The 21,064-nt window shown below is 30.7% G+C and overlaps 1 protein-coding gene and 1 pseudogene across 1 annotated transcript; both read left to right on the plus strand.

Moving 5' to 3' along the window:
* Positions 1-614: 614 nt before the first annotated feature.
* LOC111283569 (protein trichome birefringence-like 6) lies at positions 615-15,124 on the plus strand (annotated as a pseudogene).
* Positions 15,125-16,355: 1,231 nt separating this feature from the next.
* On the plus strand, positions 16,356-20,546 carry LOC111283827 (mitochondrial ATP-independent inner membrane protease subunit 2-like). Its single transcript, XM_022872453.2, has 5 exons — positions 16,356-16,532; positions 18,658-18,830; positions 19,532-19,715; positions 19,999-20,105; positions 20,201-20,546. The coding sequence occupies exons 1-5, from the start codon at positions 16,461-16,463 to the stop codon at positions 20,280-20,282; spliced, it is 618 nt and encodes a 205-aa protein (XP_022728188.1). The 5' UTR covers positions 16,356-16,460; the 3' UTR covers positions 20,283-20,546.
* The last annotated feature ends 518 nt before the right edge of the window (positions 20,547-21,064 follow it).

Consider the following 21,064-nt stretch of genomic DNA (forward strand, 5'->3'; position numbering starts at 1 on the left):
CTTATTAGGCCTATAGGGTATTGTTACTTATGCCCTAACTTTGGTGAAAAGACAATCCGGATGTGAATAATTCATTCCAAAAATTTATGGACTTAACCAACGTGAATTCTCTTTCACTGATAAAGGGGCATATGGAATGGTTGAAAGGATAAAAAAAGGTATGAAAACAAACTATCAGGGTTAACCAAGGAAGGCTTACTTATGACATCACCTCAGAATATAGTGTGTGGCATGCAATAAAGGGTAAAGATATTGTGCTTCCTAGTGAACAAATAGGTCACTCCCTAAAGCCCATTCTTTAATATCCTTTACTTAGAGTGGAAACGGCTAAGAGAAAGCTCTAAACCGAGAAAGACAAGTTAGAACAAGAAAATAAGCGATTGAAGTTAGAAATGAAAAATAGTTCAAGGCTTCAAAAACTAAAAATCTAGAGCTTCATAGAGTAGAAAAATCAATGGAGAGCTTTATTCAATGATTTAGACATGACACATTCATCAGTCACACCCGAGCTTGCCCAACTCTTAAAGAAAAATAAATTACTAAAAGCAAAGGTGGAGAAAGAATAAAAGGCCACTGCTATGGCACATAGATATACTCAAATGCTATAAGAGATAATGGATCGATGCATAGCAAAAATAAAAGCCTTGTCTGATGAATGCAGGAGACAAGCTAAACAAAGTGAGTTATAGAAAAACAAAGACATCTAAGGCATTTGTTCGATCAGCTATGCATTGTTGTAGATAAAGCATCAAAAATGGAAGAAAAAGTGAAAGATTTGAAGGCTGTGGTGTAACCAGTGGGAGCTCATGGGTGACAACTGCTTAATTTCTTAGACAAGGCACAAAATCATTACCAACAAGCTAAAAAATTTATAGCGAGGCATTAAAAGTAAAAAATGATGTTTAAGACTTTAGAATATTGCTTTGATTTTATTAGAATGTAATTTTGAAATTTTAATAAAGTTTCAAATAGATATTTTTTTTATCAATAATGGTGATGTGGTAAATATTAGTACATTTCATGCATGTATTTGCATATCAAAGATAAAGCACATAATTTCTAATAATAATATAATTGTGGTACTCAAGGTTTAAAGATAGCTTCATCCAGCAGAAACCTCACTCATCGATACTATACAAGAGCCAGAACCAGACAAATGAAATAAAAGAATTCCAATCATTTTGAAAGGATAGAAAAAGCTCAAGAAAAGCTTGAAGGGGAATTAAATAGGATTCTAGAGGCTTTGAATAAGCTAAATAAAGAGAAGAATGTAAAGAAGAATACCAGCCAACAAGACCATCTATCATAAGAAGTGGTTGACCCCTTATATCCACTTAATTTTGATCCACCTCAAGCTCAGTCTACACAAGAGGTTCCACTATAATAATTCACATATCCTACGTATCCTGGAATACCATCAGTATCTAATCCAGGGTATTACCATAGCTATATGAATTCTGTCTTTACTGAAAAGGTAATAAAATCGATTCAAGTTCTTGATTTGGATGAACTAAAAGATAAAGAGAAAAAAAAGGCAAAAATTGAATCTCAGAAAGACTTGAAGATTAGTATATTAGAACCAAAGTTACAGGCTATTAAGGGAATTGGTTTTGATGGTTCTGTCAATGCTACTAGGCTTTGTTTAGTCCCAAATATGGTTATTTTTTTTAAATTCAAAGTATCAAAATTTAAAAAATATGATAGTACGAAGTGTCCAAAGACTCATATTACCATGTACTATCAAAAAATGATAGCCCATGCTCACAATGAAAAGCTACTAATGTATGTTTTTCAAGATAGCCTTACGAGTTTTATCGTTAGATGGTATGTCCAGTTGGACAGAACTCGCATCTGCTCCTGGAGTGATATGGCCCATGATTTTATCAATCAATGTCGGTATATCATGGATTTAGCTTCTGATTGTTTGTCCTTGCAGAATATAGAGAAAAAGGTAAATAAGTCTTTTAAAAAATATGCTCAGAGGTGGAGAGATGTAGCCTCTCAAGTGCAACCTCTTTTAACTGAAAAAAATTACAGTGTTGTTTGTCAACACTCTGAAATCTCTCTATTATGAAAAAATGATAGAAAATACAATAAAAAATTTCACCAATATAGTGATCTCTGGTGAAATCATTGAGAGTGCCATCAAGAATGGCAAGTTAGAATTAAAAGAGGCATCCACTAAAAAAACCCTAAAGAAAAAAAAGATCGAAGCTCAAGCTGTAAGCTTTGATAAATAACAGTTCAAGGGTCATCAGCCCTACATACCATAGGGTTACTCTTCAAATTATTCCACTATGAATAATGCTTCTCCTTACCTATACCAACCAAATTCACAGCCATCATACCCTCAAACCTATCAATCCCCTTTCAGACCTCAGACTGCCATATACAGTGCTAATGCTCCATTTTTTTTGAGACCTTAAACTCATCTTGTTAGCCTAGTAAGTGGTTCATGAGAGCAATGAACTACTCATAAAAAATCGTATTCGATATAATCCCTATGATTTATACAGAGTTATACCGAGAGCTCTACAATAATCACTTAATTACTCTTAATTAGGTAGAGCCACTTAAGCCACCTTACCCTAAATAGTATGATCTTATGGCCCATTATGACTATCACTATAGGATTGCTAGCTATTCTACTAAGAATTACACTGTTTTGAAACATAAGGTGCACCGATTGATCAAAGATAGAATGATCAATTTTGATACAGGAACAGTAACTGCACCAAACATTAGTGGCAATCCATTGCCTAACCATAGTGTAAATGCTTTGAGTGAGGAAAGAGATCGTCAACTGAAAAAAAAAGTTACAAAAATTAAGACACCTCTTAGCCAACTATTTGATGCTTTATGAAAGGCTGATATGATATAGTCAGTGAGTCTATATACTTATCATAGGGCATATGTAGTAGTGAAATCTATAAGTGTCATAGTGGAGTTTTTGGCTACTCTATCGAAATCTATAAGCAATTTCACCATGACGTATAAAGGTTCATAGATTCTTTTCAGATTGAATTCTATGAGAAAAAAGGATGATTCAAAGAATGTTGAAGCGTCTATGACCGACCAGCCACCCAAACTATTTCTAAAGCCGTTAATAATTTACTGTAGGGTAATCTAAGGTCAATCATACACAAGCATATTCCCAAGCCAGTAACCTTTAAAGTTCTTGTTCTATTCCCTTACAAGAGCAATAGGGCTGTGCCATGAAAATATAGCTGTGACATAATAATCTAAGGGCAAGAGGAGAATGACTCTAAGTCTAATATCGCTAATATAATTGATGTGGGGGACATCACCTAAAGTGGAAGATGCTACACTCTAGAAATACTAAAAAAGGCTAGAAAAGAAAAAGCTAAGAAAGGTGAAGGAAGAAATGACCCAAAAGTGGTACCTGAAAAGGATTACCCGAAATTGGTGTAAAAAAAAGAGGCTTGTAAATTTTTGAAACTGATAAAACACAGTTAATACTTAATGATGGAACAATTAGATAAGATGTCGACACGAATCTTGTTATTATCACTGCTATTAAATTTAGAATCATATCGAAATACTTTACTGAAAGTGCTAAACTAGGCATATGCGGCATATAATGTGTCTGTTAAGTATGTTAATCATTTAGCTAGAAATCTGATCATGCCAAACTACATTTCATTTAGTGATGATGAGATTCTTCTAGAAGGAAGGGGAAGCACTAAGGCTTTGCATATCAAGTGCAAAAGCCATATTATATTCAAGGTCCTCATCGATAACGATTCTGCTATTAATGTCATGTCTATATCAACTTTGGCAAGGCACCTGTTGATTATTTACATATAAAAGATAGCCAAATTCAAGCATTTGATGAGACCAAGCAAGAAGTTTTGAGAAATATAAAGATGACCTTACAAATTGGGCCCTACACTTTCAATGTAAAATTTTAAGTAATGGATATCTCTCTATTTTATAGTTGTTTACTGAAAAAATCATAGATTCACATGGCAATGGCTATCCCTTATACCCTGTACCAAAAAATCAAGTTCAATATAGAGGGTCAATTGGTAGTAGTGTTTGGGGAAGAAGACATGCTGGTAATACAATCGTTGAATACTCAATATGTGAAAGCTACTAAAGAAGCGATGAAATATTCTTATTGGTCCTTTGAGTTAGTCAACTCTATAGGCGAGGGATCCAAAAGCTCACAATGTTCAAAAATAGTGATGTGTCAAGTCATCAATAAAAACTGGTATCCTAGAGTAGGATTGGGTAAAAACTTACAAGAGATAAGGGAGCTTCTGACGATGATGGATAATAGGGAGAGACTAGGTCTTTGTTATGAAATAAAAGATTAGGAAATTAAGGGAAAACAAGCCAATAAGACAACAATGATCATTCTACACTTATATGAGACCTTCAGGCCTATAGGATTCATGCACTCAAATGCAAAAGAAGACTTAAAACAAAGCATAGAGAAGGCTTTTGCTGAGTTGTCTATCTATATGATCAAAGATGAAAGTAGGTATGAATAGAAAATATAGGTTCATCCTTATCTGCCAAATTATGAGCTAAACAATTAGAGCATTATTGAAATACTTGTTATCCTTGATATCGATTTAATGTAATTGAACATCCCAATAGCTTATGCCCAAAGCCTTGAGGTGGTCTTTTTTGTTTGGGCCATTTATCTATTATTATTTTAATAAAAATTAGAAAGGATGTATTTTTATTCATTTCTTCTAGTACCTTCATTTTTTTGTTTTTTCATTTTTCTTATACATTTCGCTAACATATCCCATTTCATTCAATTTTAGGTCTTTAAATGAATAGAAGAGTAATCATGATAATGATCAAAGGGTTAATTTTGAAAAATTAATTAACACCGATGCACTTGATAATGAAGAAGATTTTAAAGAATATGTTATTCCTCCAGACCTAATAAGATTGATTGAGCAAAAAAGTAAACTAATTGAGCCTCATCATGAGACAACTGAATTGGTGAATTTAGGAGATGAGGAGAATAAAAAAGAGGTTAAAATTGGCATGTCACTTTCATCGATAAACAAGCAATGATTGAAAAATCTATTTCGAGAATTCGTAGAGGTGTTTGCTTGATCTTATTAGGATATGCCTGACCTCAGTACACAGATAGTAAAGCATAGACTACCTTTGAAGCCAGAATGTAGGTCAGTCCAATAAAAATTAAGGTGAATGAAACTTGAAATGCTATTGAAGATCAAAAAAGAAGTAATGAAACAACTTGATACAGGTTTCTTACAAGTAGCCAAATATTCAGAATGGGTAGCCAACAATGTACCAATTCCTAATAAAGATGAAAAAGTATGAATATGCATAGCTTATCATGACTTGAATAAGGCTAGCCCAAATGATAACTTTTTTTACCTCCTATTGATATACTGGTGGACAATACAACAAAGCATTCGATGTTCTCCTTTATGGATGGATTTTCAGGATATAACCAAATAAAGATGGCTAAATATGACATGGAAAAAACCATTTTTATGATCATGTGAGAAATGTTTTGCTATAAAGTCATGCCTTTTGGTTTAAAGAATGCTAGGGCAATATACCAAAGAGCCATGATAACGTTCTTTCATGACATGATGCACAAAGAGATTAAAGTGTATGTAGATGATATGATTACAAAATCTCAAGAAGGCAAAGATCATCTCACCAATCTCAGAAAGCTATTTGAGAGGTTAAAAAAATTTTAACTCAAGTTGAACCTAGCTAAGTGCACCTTTGGGGTAAGGTCAGGGAAGTTGCTAGGCGTTATGGTCAATGAAAAAGGGATTGAGGTTGATCCAGATAAAATACGAGCCATCAAAATTTGTCACCTTCAAGTACACTAAAAAAAGTTTAAAGTTTTTTGGGTAGATTAAACTATATTTCTCGGTTTATATCTCAACTTACCTATAAGTGGGATCCTATCTTCGCAAGAATAACCTTAGAGAGTGAAATGAAGAATGTCAAATGGCTTTTGATAAAATTAAGTAGTACTTATCAAATCCTTCAGTGTTGGTACCTCTTATTTCAAAAAGATCCGTAATTTTATATCTAACAGTGTATAAAAATTCAATGAGATGTATACTGGGGTAGCAAGATGAGTCTAGCTGAAAGAAAAGAGCTATTTATTATTTGAGTAAAAATTTCATAAAATATGAGTCAAAGTATTTTTTTTTTGAAAAAAATATGTTGTGAATTAGCTTAGACCACTAAAAGACTCAGACAATACATGCTTTATTATACCACCTAGCTTATAGCAAAATTTGATCTAATTAAATACATCTTTAAAATGCCTTCTTTATTTGAAAGAATTGCTAGATGGTAAATAATGCTCTTGGAGTATGCTATCATATATGTAAGCCAAAAGGTAATAAAAAAGATTGTCATAGTTGAGTTTCTCGTAGATTGTATTGCTAAAAATTTTAAGCCAATGAGATTGAAATTCCCTAATAAAGATTTAATGACTATTTTCTAGCTGAAAAAAAGAAAGGTATGAAGAGAACCATTAGAAAATGTATTTTGATAGAGCTACCAATGCCTTGAGACATGGAATTGGGGCAATATTGATTTCTTCATAATAACAATATTATCATATAATAGCGAAGTTGAATTTCAATTGCACAAATAACATTACTGAATATGAGGCATGTGTCATGGGTTTACAAGCTGTTCTATACAAAAAAAAGTTAAAGCATTAAAAGTGTTCAAAGATTCAATTCTAGTCATATATCAGTTGAAAGAGAATGAGAGATAAGAGATTTGAAACTCATTTTATATCGCAAGTATATCCTAAAGTTGATCAAGCAGTTTGAAGATATTCAATTTGATTATTTACCTCAGAAGGAGAATTTGATTGCTAATACCTTGGCTACTTTAGCAGCAATGGTTCAAATTAATGATAATGCTGACATTCAACCCATCAAGTTAGATGTCAAAGATATGCCGGCTCACTGCTCTAATGTAAAAGAAGAAGAATATGGAAAGCCCTAGTATTATGATATCTTACAGTACATTAAGAATCAACAATACCCTATCTAGGCAATTGAGAATGATGAAAGGGTCATCCGAAGACTGACTATGAGTTTTTTCCTAGATGAAGATATTCTCTACAAAAGAAGTCATGATCAAGTATTATTAAGGTATGTAAATAAAGTCGAGGCTAATAAAATTATTAAAGAGGTGCATGATAGAATATACGAGGCACATGCCAATGAACATATGATGGCAAGATAAATCATGAGAGTTAGGTACTATTGGTTGACAATGGAGAGCGATTACACTGATTATGCTCGAAAATATCACAAGTGCCAGATCTACGCTAAAAAAATTCATACTTTGCCATTTGCTTTACATGTTTTGGCACCACCCTGGCCATTTTTTATATGGGGCATAGATGTCATTAGTCCTATTACCCTAAAAACTTCTAATAGGCATAGGTTTATTTTTATGATGATAGATTATTTCACAAAATAGATGAAAACAATATCATTTAAAAATGTAACACGATTTATGGTCTGTAAGTTCATAAAAAAAAAGATCATTTATAAATATGAACTTTTAAAGATAATCATTTCAAACAATACTAAGAACCTAAATAGCAAGATGATGCAAGAAGTATATGCCTAATACAAGATCAAGCATCATTATTCGATGCCATACCATCCAAAAATGAATGGGACAATTAAGGCAGCTAATAAGAATGTAAAAAAAATTCTTGAGAAGATGACTGAGACTTATAAGAACTAGTATGAAAAGTTACCATTTATACTGCATGCTTATCGGACGTCAGTGCGTACCTTTACTGTAACAACCCCATTTTTTTTTGTTTATGAGATGGAAGCTGTATTACCAGTAGAAGTAAAAATCTCATATTTGAGGATTCTAAAAGAAGTTGAACTAGAAGAGCTGAATGGATTCGAAAGCGCTATGAATAGTTGAATTTCATTAAAAAAATGATTGACAACGCTATGCCATGATCAATTATATCAAAGAAGAATGATGATGCTCATGATAAAAAAGTATGACCTCATTGTTTTTTAGAATGGGAGTTGGTCTTAAAAAACTTCTCTCAAGCCAGCAGATAATAGAGAAAAGTAGACTCCAAATCAGGAAGGGTCATATGTCGTGAAATGAGCTTTTTCAGATGAAGCATTAATATTAGCTGAGATAGATGGAAATGATTTACCTCATTCTATAAATTTTGATGCTGTGAAGAAGTACTATGCTTAAAAAAAAAACAAGAAAGAAAAAAATAAAAAAAGGAAGACTCAAGTCAAAAACCTAAAAAGGGCAGTTTAAGTCAAAATAAGGTTTATTTAAGTTAAAAACCTAAAAATACAGCTTATATAAAGAGGTTTCAGCATCGAATTTAGGAATTCACTAGCATAAAGGCTAGCATGTTCTGAGGAGCTCTAAGTTGTTGAATGTATTTGGTGGTTGAATTTTTTGAAAAAACTTTAAGATATGTTATTATGATTGTCCGATTGTTTATTTTTAGGCTTTGTCCCTTCATACCCATTATTTGTAATTCTTTCTTTTCCCATTGGCCAAAGTTTGCTATCATTTTTGCTAATAAAAGACATTCCATTTCATTCTTTGTGTGTCTCTTCTGTTATTTATTTCCTAGCTATTCTTACTATTTTTTCTTCAATACCTTACAATGGAGGAAATGTGTAAATGCATTCTTACTTTTTGATATTGAAAATAATGATTGATAAATGAATAATAGCATAAAAGATTTCTACATTACATTGCAAAGGTTGAGAGTGATAAAGACAAATTTGAAATGTTTAGTTTCTAATAAGGACATTGAATTTGAAAAGAGATTTCTTGCAAAGAGAATATGAGAATTAAATGAGAGAGATGATTGAAAGTTATATTGATTTGGTCTTAGTATATAGAAATTGAGGAGTTTGGGGCCCAAGAAAAAAAGTTTGAGGAACTTGAGTACCACAATTGAATGTGAATTAATTAACCAACATTTGCATAGCATGCATTGCATTTCTAGTGCATAGGTCTGGTGTAAGGATATTCCAAGATCCCACGTGAAGAAAATAGATGTGAAGATTTTTTTATGAAAGAGTTTCAAATTCTCGTTTGAAAAAAAGCTTGTGAGGTAAGATTCTAATCTTTAGAAGAGGATATTTCTCAGTATTATGAATGATTTGTAAGATCTTTGAGCATAATCTTCTAAAATTCTTTTAGACATGATCTATAACTCTTTTGGATATGATTGTCAAGGAGCATTTTATTTTCAAAAGTTATGGTTGCCTCTATTTAGAGGAGCATTTTATTTTCAAAAGTCGTGGTGTTTCTGTTTAGAGGAGCAATTTATTTTTCAAAGTCGTGGTGCCTCTGTTTAGAATAACAATTTATTTTTCAAAGTTGTTAAGCATCTGTTTAGAGAAGCTTTGCTTATTTCTTTCTCAAAAAAATGAAAAATGATGAAAAAATGAAAAAAAAAGTGTGAATATGTTGGGATGGTCACGTACAGGGTGTCTACGTATTTGCGTAATTCTTGCTGCACAAAAAATGCATAAATAAGTGCAGCTATAGACACCCAATTTGATTTAGGCTTGGATCAATTGGGCTTAGTCCAAATGTGGCAAATTAACCTATTTTTATTTTTATTTTTATTTTTTATTTTTTGGGTTATTTGTTATGAATTTTATTTTAATTATTATTTTTTAATGTAATTTTTATTCTAAAAGATAATGAAAAAAATGAAAAAAAAAAAAAAGAAAATTTGGCTATGAATTCGGGGGTTTTGAAGAGTTGAAATTGGACTCAATGATTAAATCCCAATTACAAAAAGAATTGGCATTGATCAAAAACTCTTCTAATCAATGCTTATAAATATAGGCTTCGACACAGATAAAAAACACATATGAAACAAAGAGAAAACAAAAGCAAAAAGTGTTTAGAAAAGCATAGGCAAATTTTAGAAATTTTAGGATTTTTTTTTAAAATTTTCAAGTAATTGTTTTTTGGAAAATTTCTGGAAATTTCATATTTCAACGAACTTTTCTAGTGAAACTTGAAATTTTCTGCATGTTTTTCCAGATTTCAATGTGTTTTTCTAGTTTTCAATGAAAATTCAACCAGATTCTGAGATTTTGTAGAAAGAAGGGAGAGAAAAAAATAAGGAGAGAGAAGGAAAGGGGAATTATGATAAATAAGCTGAGATTCGAGCTTATATACCCACTGAAAAACGACGTCGTTTTGTCATTAATAAATCCCAGAGGATCCACGTGTTTTGCCATCTGACCAACCTGAACCGATCGCGACCTACGTCTGACCCATGTGTCAACCAATCCCTGGAGTCGAGCTAAGCTGTGCACCTTTGAGCCATGTTTTTAAGCCATTTTCTCTGTCTCGAGTCGAGCCAAATTTCAACTGCAAGCTGAGCCGTTTCGATTTTTTGTTATTTTTTAATATTTTATTTATTAATTAATTAATTTATGTGTTTGTTTATTTTAGGAGTATTTTTGTATGATTTAATTTAATAAAAATGAAATACAAAATAAAAATTTTGAGAAAAATATTAATTATCCAATAATGGAATTTATAGAAATTTCAAATGATAAATTTCTATAAAATTCTTAAGTGAGAAATTTTATCTAAATTTGTCCCAAATTGTGAAATAATTTAGATAAAGTTTCAATAACAATAATTAATGTTTATTTTGAAGCAAAAAACTATAAAACATAAAAATATAAAAAAAATTTAAATTAAATACAAATTACCTAAGGATGAGATTCTTAGAAATTTTAAATGGTAAATTTTCTATGAAATCTCTATGTGATAAATTTTCTCTAAAATTGACCCAAATGATGGAATAATTTAGATAAAATTTCAATACAAGTAATTATATTCTTTGTCAAATAAAAAATTTGGGTTGAAAATATTTGATAATTATCTAAGGAGGAGATTCTTAAAATTTTCAAATGGTAAATTTTTAAGAAATCTCTAGGTGAGAAATTTTCTCTAAATTTGTCCTAAATGGTGGAATAATTTAGATGAAATTTCAATAAAAATAATTGTCATATTATTTTCTTTCCAAGAAAAAAAATTTTTTAAATAGGCCCAAATTGTGAAAATTTAGAAATTTTGAAAAAAAATATTTCTAAATTGACCTAAATTGTGAAAAATTTAGAAATAAAAAAATAATAAAAAGAATTTCTAAATAGGCCCAAATGGTGAAAAAATTAGAAATTAAAAAATATATATTTTTAATTTGGCTCAAATGGTGAAATAATTAGATATATTTTCAATAAAAAAATTAATAATAAATAAACCTCTTTCCAACGACGGAGCCTCTTCAAAAAATCAAATGGGATTCTTGAATACTCTTGAGGTAAAAAAATATTTTTTAAAAAATTTATCAAATTGATGGAGAATCTTAAAAATTATTTTTAATATTTAATATAAAAATTTGGAACTATTAAACTCAAGACCATAGGATAAATTTAAAATAATATGATGCCATCTTTCAGATGGGCATGTAGGGGTGCTATAACCTTCATCACATGTAACCAAACTCCTAAATCATTTTCTGGTTTGTAAACCTGTACCTATTCTTTTAAAAACCCTTAGTCAAGCTTAGGAGCTCTTTAAAAGAATAGATTCCATAGGTAGCCAATCACACCTAATTAAAAAAGATTGATAGTGACTCCATCCATTTATTAAGTATAGCTATAGATTTACAGATCTATATGTTATGAAAATTTTTTTTGAACATATTGGTTGTAATCATATATTTGAATATTGGCTTCAGTTATGAATTTGTTGAATGTTGGCTTCAGCTATGAATTTGTTAAATGTGGCTTCAATAGCAAATGAATCAAGAAATGATTATTTACTTTCATAATTCTAATTTCTTTAATCAATGTTTCAAATACTCATTTTGTCAAATAAATTTGGTATTGCAACCTACTATGCAATCGTAAGTGAATGTATTGGTAGGTAAGTTTCAACTACAATTTTGAAAAAGGAATGCTTCAATTAAAAATATGGTAGAGTGAAGGCTACCACTGCTACCGTCAATAACTCAAATAGAGAATTTAGGTAATTATTTCTTTTAGATATATTTTTTAACTTCTTAGGAACATGTTTAGCTCTTTGTTGATTATTATTAGAATTGAGTTGGATTATATATTGATTATTATTGAATATCTATTAATGTTTATATTAGATTGGATTTGATGTTGGCTATTATTGAAAATCTATTGATTATTATTTTATTCTTGATGTGGTGATTGATACGTCGCTACTTTTAGTGATGCTTAATTGTTAATTTAATATTTGACTTTTTTTCCTCCTAACTTCTTAATTTTTTGCTTAGTGTTTATAAAGAGATAATTCCACTTTTGATTTACAAGGAAAGTACTTATTTATTTATTAGCAACTTCCATTAAAAATTTTACAATTAATTATAAATTTAATTATAAGATTCAACGCAAAACGAGGGCCACACACTAATTTACTATAAAAGTTGTCTTCTATTTGTATCGAAGGGACAGCTTAGCAATGTAAAAAAAAAAAAAAGATTAAGGGGTAATTTTGGACTTAAAGAAAACTTTTCTAGAAGCTTCTTTTGCTTTTATTCTCACAATTTTTTCTTTTCTTTTCAAAATCTCGCCGACTTATATTGCTATGGCCATCAAAATCCCAGACCTAGGAGCAATGTAAGTCTTTGTTTTTTTACCTTTTAGTGTAAATTTTTACTATTCCTTTATTCAATAGATTATATTTTATCAACTTAGTTACTGATTTTTTTTTGTTAGAATATTAATTTTTCATAAAAACCTAAAATTTCTTCTTGAAATAATGAATTGTTAATCTAACACCCTAGTTATTAGATTGTTTTTACTTTTCTTTCATTTTGTTTTTTTTTTATTTCCTTTCATTTGTTCTTTGCATTGTGATTGGTAAATTTGGTTTGCTTCTTTTTTTTTTCTCAACATTGTATTGTGAATTTTATATGGGTTTGCAATTTTTCTTGCATGTATTCCTTTTTGCTTTTTTTTTTTTTGTTCATATTCTTTTTATTTTACTTAATTTGTTGTTTTCTCAAGTTTTGTTGTTTTATTCCATGCATAATTTTTAGCAGTCAGTCATTTCTAGAGATGGGTACAAAAAACTTGACCTTTATGCAAGTTAATTAGTTGATTGGAAGGAAAACTAAAGGAATTTCAATTTATCCATTTACATCATTTATATGAGGCAAGAGAGATCCTTGTAGCCATTTATTTGTTCGAGGTAAATTAATGGTTAGGCATGCTGATAACTTGTTTAATCTGGTATATATTTCTTTTTTGATTTTGTGAAAAGATATCTTATATTTGTTGCAACATTTCAATTCACAGATCAATAATAGTTCAATTAATTGTAGATTAATTACATTTTACTAATTACAGCTTTTATTTTTGGAAAATCTATTTCTTTTAAAAGATTGATTGTCCAAAGGGTTTTTTCATGTCATTCATTAGTAGATTAATTGTGTTATTCATGTAGTACAATTTACAAACCAATAATAGTTCAAGCAGTTTGTGTCCCAAACAAAGTTAGAATCGAGGTATATATTCTGGATTTTTAATAGGAGTATATAGGAAAATATGAGAACTGAAACCTAATTTAGCCTAATGGTTTATACTCATTTTCACAATCGATTGAAAAGCAATGGTCATGGAATTGTAGCAGTTAGAATGGATGCAAAGTTAAATATTGCTAAGTGGATTTTTGAGCAAATGGCTAGAGTCAAGTAAAGATTTTGGATTCCTTTAATGTTATGTTTGGTAGGGAGGATGGAAATAGAGAAAGATGGAAATTTTTTAATTTATGGTTGAAATTTATAAGAATATATACTATTTTGTAGTTCAACCATTGGATTAAAACATTTTTCTTTTTTTTTTCCTCTTTTCTTCTTTCCTACCAAATGGAGTGCAAGTTTTATATTTCTCAAGCTAATCTTACATTTTATCAACCCAAGCAACACCTTATCAGTTTGGAATTTTAAAGTTTAACAATGTGTAATAGTTGCTTAATATTTGTTTTAGGGATAACTTTATAATAAAATACAATTTTACTTGTAGTTATTTAATTATTTGGTTTTTTTTTCTGAAGTTATGTTAAGAATGTCTATTTAAAAATTCTCAGACTTTATGTTATACATTAGATAGCTTTCATCTTGTATACTCGAGGCTTTAGTGGGGTTGATATTACAAAAATTTGTCAGCATGCATGTAATTATGTCATCAAAGAAAACATTGAAAAGGTATGATTATGTTTAAGAAACACTAGGGGAAAAGAAGACATGTATTATTGTTGATAAAAATGAAGTTCCAAGTAATGGGAAAATTGAAGAAAATAAGATAAATAGCTGTGATGTATCAAAAGGTAAGTAGGTTTACGATGAGAGCTATCCTCTGTACACAAATGGATCGTGTCCTTTCATTGATGAAGGTTTTAACTGTATTAACAATAAAAGGCATGATCAAAATTACATGAAGTGGAAATGGCAACCACAAGATTGTGTTTTTTTAAGTAAATTTGATTTGCTTTATACTTTTTTCTTGGATGTGTACATCCTAGCAATTGTTGTGGTAAAGATTGGTATTTGGAGTGAAGCTCTCTATTTTAGGTTCAATGCTACAAAAAAAATGAATTTGATCCAAAGGAAAAGATTTGCCTTTATGGGAGATCCAATTAATAGAAACTAATGGGAATCCATGCTTTGTTTGTTAATGGGAACTATAAAAGATCTAAAAAAGGTCTATGAAACTTATGGGTGAAGAATCACCAAAAAGAAGGGAAATTATAGTTTTAAATTTGTGGTAATTAAATGATTATTTAAAGTTTATTGGCTCTTTATTTCACTCTTACACTGGAATTTTAAGTATTTGCCTATTTGGGGCAGTTGATGTTTTGGGTTTGTTTTTATAGGACTATAAGTGTATAGTTGAATACTATGTTTTTCACTTTTTAGTACATGAGAGCAAGGCAAGAATATGGCAAAAGTGAGAAGCCAACTTTGAGAATTGATGCCATTGATCATGGTTTATCAAAATGGAAAGGAGTTGATATTTTGTTCTTTAACACTGCAAATTGGTAGTCTTATTAAAACAGGGTTAGTGCCATTACATTATCATACTATGAATCTTTAAAAAAATCTTAGCCAGTACATTTTAAAGTTGTAGTATGATCTTCCTTCAAGGTTCTAATCTTAAATTAATTGTAAGCTAAAGAGTTCAACCAAGAGCTCTTTTTTTATTAAAAAAGCATGTTAAGCTATTTTTTTAAAAAATTAGGATGACATTGTTGTGATATGTAAATGTGAGCTAAACCTTTATATGCTTTTGTAATAAGTTTAATGTTTATTGACAATTTTCATATCTTATGATTAACTATTATCAGGAAAGAAACCAAGTACATCCTTGACTTGATGTCTCCATAGCTTTCAGAAAAGCATTAATAACATGGGCAACATGGGTTGATAGACACATTAATCCAAACAGAACACAAGTTTTGTTGTGAAATTCAGCACCTTCCTAGTTCAGGTTTGTTGTTGTTTATGTTATTGTGAACTTTCCTTTCTTTAACATTTACTTATATAGATTTCTAAGTAGGCTCTAATCATTCATTATATAAAGGAAGACAGTGGAATTCAAGTGGCCATTGTACGGAAGTTGTTTGGCCCCTTAATGACACTTCAGGTATGATATACCTTAAAAAGAACAAAATTATAGAAGAGCTCATTTTGCAAATGAAAACTCCTATAACATTGCTAAATGTGATTAGTTTATCTATGTACAAAATAAATGGTCATCCATCAATAGATGGTGACTTTGATATCTTAGTGGACCTAGATCTCAACAATAATGGTTTGTTAGGGTCGGTGCCACAAGATTTTAGAGGGCTAAGAAATTTACAGAGAAATGATCTTTGAGAATAATGATCTCGATGGATCTCTGTTGGTCAAGTTATTCCTTGCTTCAAATCAATTACAAGTTGTAGCATTTTCATAGTTAAAATAAGCCCATAGCATAACGGTCGATTAATCAAATATAATTTTAATGGATAAAAGAAAGAAAATAAAAATCTTTTTTCTTGCATTGGTATAAAAAAATAATAAAAAATTATTTTTTTTATTGTTCGGTTCCCTTTGTCTTGATAGAAAAATAATAAAAAATAGTTTTCCTTCTTTTTTTATTGTTTAGTTTCCATGCGTCTTGAGTGCAAAAGCATTTTATAGTAAAGAAAACGTATTATTCAAAAGAAAAAAAAATACTAAAAACCCTAAATAAAGTTAGCCGTTTTCAGATCAATATAAAAGGAAAAAATAATAAAGAATAAACAAAATAAAACATAAGGGAGGTTTAACAAAAAAGGCCTTCTGTAACCTAAAACTCTAGAGATTTAGGACTAGAAAGATAAAACAGAAGTCGGCAATGGTTTCTTTGTCCACTTGGTGTAGATACATCGTTCACAAGCTCGATTACTCATTCTCTCTTAGCTGGAAGGTCACATATTTTATATTTTATCTCTTCCCATTTTGGATCACTTCTGCTTTTGCTTTTGATTTTCATTTGTTAGGTCTTCTTTTTTTTAGTTATAAAAAAGTTATGATTTTGGAGCATTGGCCATGATTTTTTTCCATCTGTTTTGATGATTAGTAGCTGTAATTTGAGTTCTATGGTTGTTTTATCCGGTAAGGTGGAAACTTTTCGTTTTTGGAGGAATTTGGGTAGTCCTGATGTTTCAATTTTTCTTTAATACAAACATAAGTTTTTTTGGATTATTAGATTGTTGTTATTTAGGGTTTTGAGAATGGATAGTTTCATCATGATACTAGATTTAATAATTATAGTTCTGATTTCAGCATGCCATCTTGTATTTTTTTGTCTTTATTTTCAATGATTCTTTATGAAGTCCTATGTCAAGTGAAATTCTTAGAAAGTGTGCAAAAATTCATTAAGTATAATGGTAGCAACTCTGTTTGTATATTATTGATATTGATGTGGAAATGATTTCCTTGAAACCTGTCTCCTGTATAGAATGCTAAAGTCAGTGTTTGAATCTAGGTTTAGTTGGGGCAAAGAGTAATGCATTCACTTGCGTTATACTTTTGATGCCAGTACGATTTTTGAAGTCTATTCGATGAAAAAAATGGCACTCTAAGTCCGCAAATGTGAAGGGGTAAAATCACATATTTCATATTGTAACTAATAGTATGATTTTGGTAGAGGGTGGAAAAATAAATCAGATTGTTGGTCCCTAGCGAAGATAAGTGATGGCAATCATGCTTGGTTCTTTTTCAATTTGTATCATCTACAGGGAGTAAAATTTTCCATTTACTATTGCTTATACTTTTGAGTTGAATAAATTAAATGCTGGATGCATTTGCTGTATTTTGTGATTGACATGCATTAGTACCAGGACAAACATTTATTTGTAGAACTATTATTAGGTGTCTTATTTTAAATACATATTAGATAAACGTCGTTTGGTACTCTTTACATATCCCATTTCTGCTTTAAGATATAGTAGGAATGGCATCAAGTTCTTCATTAAGGCATGTATATCTTTCTTCAAAGGTACATTGATATAAAAACTAGGAAAGTAACCATGTTTAAAACAACCTGACTTGCTTGCTATGATAATAACTACTTTCACAAGTTTGCAAAAATCATTATGGCCCTTTCAATAGTTTTATGATCTTCTTTTCTGCTGTGTTGCACCAATTCTGGAGCAGACTAACAGCCTTTTCGACTGGCTTTTGCTATCAATTGAAAATGCTGCAATTGAATGATCAATGATACGAAATTTTGTAGAATACAAGAAGGCAATAAGTAAGGCTCATGAATTTCTGTTAGAGGTCTTTTTCTCAACATTTCATTTCAAAATTGGACTGAAACAGAAAGGAGAAGGAACTCATTTAATCATTAAAGAATTTCGCTGTTTTTCTTTGCACTTGCTTAGTATTTCATGAGATCCAAATGGGCTTAGGTTAAGGGGAAACTAAGGTTTATGTTCTCAAGTTTTATGATGAATTATGATTAGATCTGCTATTCTACAACTTTTCTGGTCAATTGGTCACAGAAAATATATCATCTTGCAACTTTTGCCTAAGTTAAGCACCATGCTGATTGCTGGGCTTCTATGTTGACGGACAAATGTAAGCAAAACATGTTCCATCCTTGTGGCTTTGGTCAGATTCCAAAACTAGAGTTTTGTATCAGCAGTTTGTCAATAGTTCTAGAATAAGCTAGCAACTTTAATTTCATTACATTAAGAAAACCTCATATTAGTATACATTTTGTCAGTTAGATCATTTTTCATATTAATAAAACTTTTTACTCAAAAAGTTGGAAAACTTCGAATAGGATTAGAGTAATATTTTGAAAATATAAAAAGGGTTCATTAGCTTTATTTGTAATGTCTCCATGCTTAATTTATGATGTCGAGGTACTTCTGTTGATAATGGAACTTTTAAAATTTTAGATGGTTTCTATGGTTGGTTCATGCTACTATTTCGTTCTGCTGCATAAATTTTACTGGTTTCAGAAATGCAGAATTTTGGATAGATCTTTGCTTGCTAGCATTCTTTCTTTATATTATCCTAACAGGAATCTTGATGTGGAACAGAGCTATAAGAAAGGGCAGATTAGTGACCGGGAACTCAAGGATGCAATTTGGAAAAATCTGTTCCAGGGCAAATTAACATACTTGCACTGGAATAAAGGAGAGCCGATGGCCCCAACTATTGGTGAACAGGGAAGTACTCTTCTTGTTCGGAAGATTCCTGCTGCGGTTCCAACGTAATACTAATGTTTTTTCTTAAACAGTTTTTTCTTTTATAATTTTGTTCAAGTGTAAGTGTTTTTCTCTTTTCAAATTGTGCAACATTTTTAGAGTTGTTATTCTTAGTACAGTTTCCTAAAGATTCACTTCCCTGTGAAAATTTTAATCTGCAAGTTCTTACGGCACCTGAGAAATAAACTTATGATTTCATAACTCTGGTTTGAGTTGGTCCATTACAAATTGTAATGAATCCACTCTAATCATCTAAGTATTTGTGCATGTAGATGTATGTTGACCTAGCCTCTGTGAAAGTTATGCTGTTCGATTAAGTTTAATTTATGTTACTCATTCTGAACATCAGTTCCCTGACTTCCATCTAATTATATATGTACATGCCATGTGGTTATATTAACAACTTGGATTTCAAGATCAAGCACTCTCTTCACTTCAGCTATTCAATCCACTATAATTTGTAAATATGCATGCACATACAAATGTGTATGTGTACCTGTATGTACATATGTGTGAAGATAACCAGAGATAAAAAGCATGCAGACATGGATCCTCACTCATCAGTCATGATTCAATCAATGTTGTCTAAGCAGGATCTTGTTGTGATCCTCTTTTTCTCCTTTCTTTCGATATATCTTTCATATTTAATCTTCTATTTTGTGTATGATTTCAAGGTTTCCTAACTTTATGCATAACTTCTGGACAGTCGAGTTTTTGTTGGAGACGTCGTAGTCTTGAAGGACCCTGACAATTCAGATAACTATCTGGTCAGAAGACTAGCTGCTACTGAAGGATATGAAATGGTGTCTAAGGACGAAAAAGATGAGCCATTTGTTCTTGAAAAGGACCAGTGCTGGGTATTGGCTGACAATGAAAAATTGAAGCCCAAGGTATAAATATTAGTCATACAACTGGTAAAAGTTTTAGTTGCTATTCTTATATAAATCAATAGGCATCATTAAGATTTGCCAAATAGAAAACAGTAATCCAGTTCATAATCTCGGTTCTAAAGGCTGCTTATTAGCTATTACATGCGTATTTCTTTACTATTTGTTAATCCGATTTGTCTGAGTAATGAATAACATTAATTCAAATGTTTATATGGCTTTGGTAGAACCTGATCCATATTCTCCATTTTTCTTTGTTTTCATTTTTCGTCTTTTGAAATGATAGGAAGCTAAGGACAGTCGGTTATTTGGTCCAGTTACCATGAGCGACATAGTAGGCCGAGTCATATATTGTCTGCGAACAGCTGTTGATCATGGTCCTGTTCAGAACAGGTAACTGCTTCATAGTAATTATTTAACTCAAACCATTTGATTTTACATTAGGTGAAAATTTGTTGATTGCTGAAACTTTCATGTTCCTCTAACAGTCATTCCAGCATGCGAAGGGACTCTCCAGTGTTGGAAGTAGAGCTCGATGTGGATGAGATGGTGAAAAACCACAAAGCCTAAACAGTCCTGACCCCTTTACAGTGTAGCTATTGTCTTTATTCCCCTTTTTACTCCTTGGGATCTTTTTAGTTTAACATGAAAGTGAAGGAGAGAAAAATAAAAGACGATGGTATTTGAGTTCATGTGTTATTCGGGATTGCTATTTGTCCTTAAAGAGGGACGGAAATGGTTAAATTTCTTCATATTTTTCCAGCTGAAGAACTCGAAAGGTGGACTGTGTTGAATTTTGAGTTTCAATTACATTAAACAATTGATTTTGAAGGATCTGTAGTTTCTATTTTGAACTTTGAATAGCTTAGCTGAACTCTTGGGAAAAGAAAAGACAGTTAGGACTTACGAGCATCAGTATATTTGGTTGGTCCCTGTTGAGTCTTCCTGCTCTTCATTTGTTCTAATTCTAAGGTTCCAGCGCCAGCCCTCTTTACTCTTTAGATTGCTGGATAGCCTTGGGAGGAAAAATAAAGGTTCAAAGGGAATAAAAAGTCTTTGAATTATTATTAAAAAAATTATTAAGTTTTTATTTTTGTTATTACAATTAATCAACTCTTTCAACTTTTATTTTCATTTAATTAAGTTTTTATTTAGATGAAAAAGCTAATATCATTAATTTTTTTGCTAATTAAGATAAGATTTTATGTGATATTAATAAAGTAGATAAAAGTCTGTCAAATGATTTAACTAATATATGTCAAAATTTACTAAAATAATTAGTTTTCTTCTCTGTTTTTTTTGTTTTTTTCTCTAATTTTTTTTACTAATTCAATTGTAATTTAGGGTTTGAT

The sequence above is a fragment of the Durio zibethinus genome, chromosome 3 (assembly GCF_047325235.1).
Source record: "Durio zibethinus cultivar Kanyao isolate XHJ-2024 chromosome 3, ASM4732523v1, whole genome shotgun sequence".
Taxonomy (NCBI): Eukaryota; Viridiplantae; Streptophyta; class Magnoliopsida; order Malvales; family Malvaceae; genus Durio; species Durio zibethinus.

Excerpts from the sequence above, each read along its gene's own strand:
- LOC111283827 (XM_022872453.2), top strand. The coding sequence starts at position 16,461 with ATGGTTTCTTTGTCCACTTGGTGTAGATACATCGTTCACAAGCTCGAT. Across the intron at positions 16,533-18,657 it reads CATTCTCTCTTAGCTGGAAG|AGCTATAAGAAAGGGCAGAT; the intron begins GTCACATATTTT and ends GATGTGGAACAG. Across the intron at positions 20,106-20,200 it reads CATGGTCCTGTTCAGAACAG|TCATTCCAGCATGCGAAGGG; the intron begins GTAACTGCTTCA and ends TTCCTCTAACAG.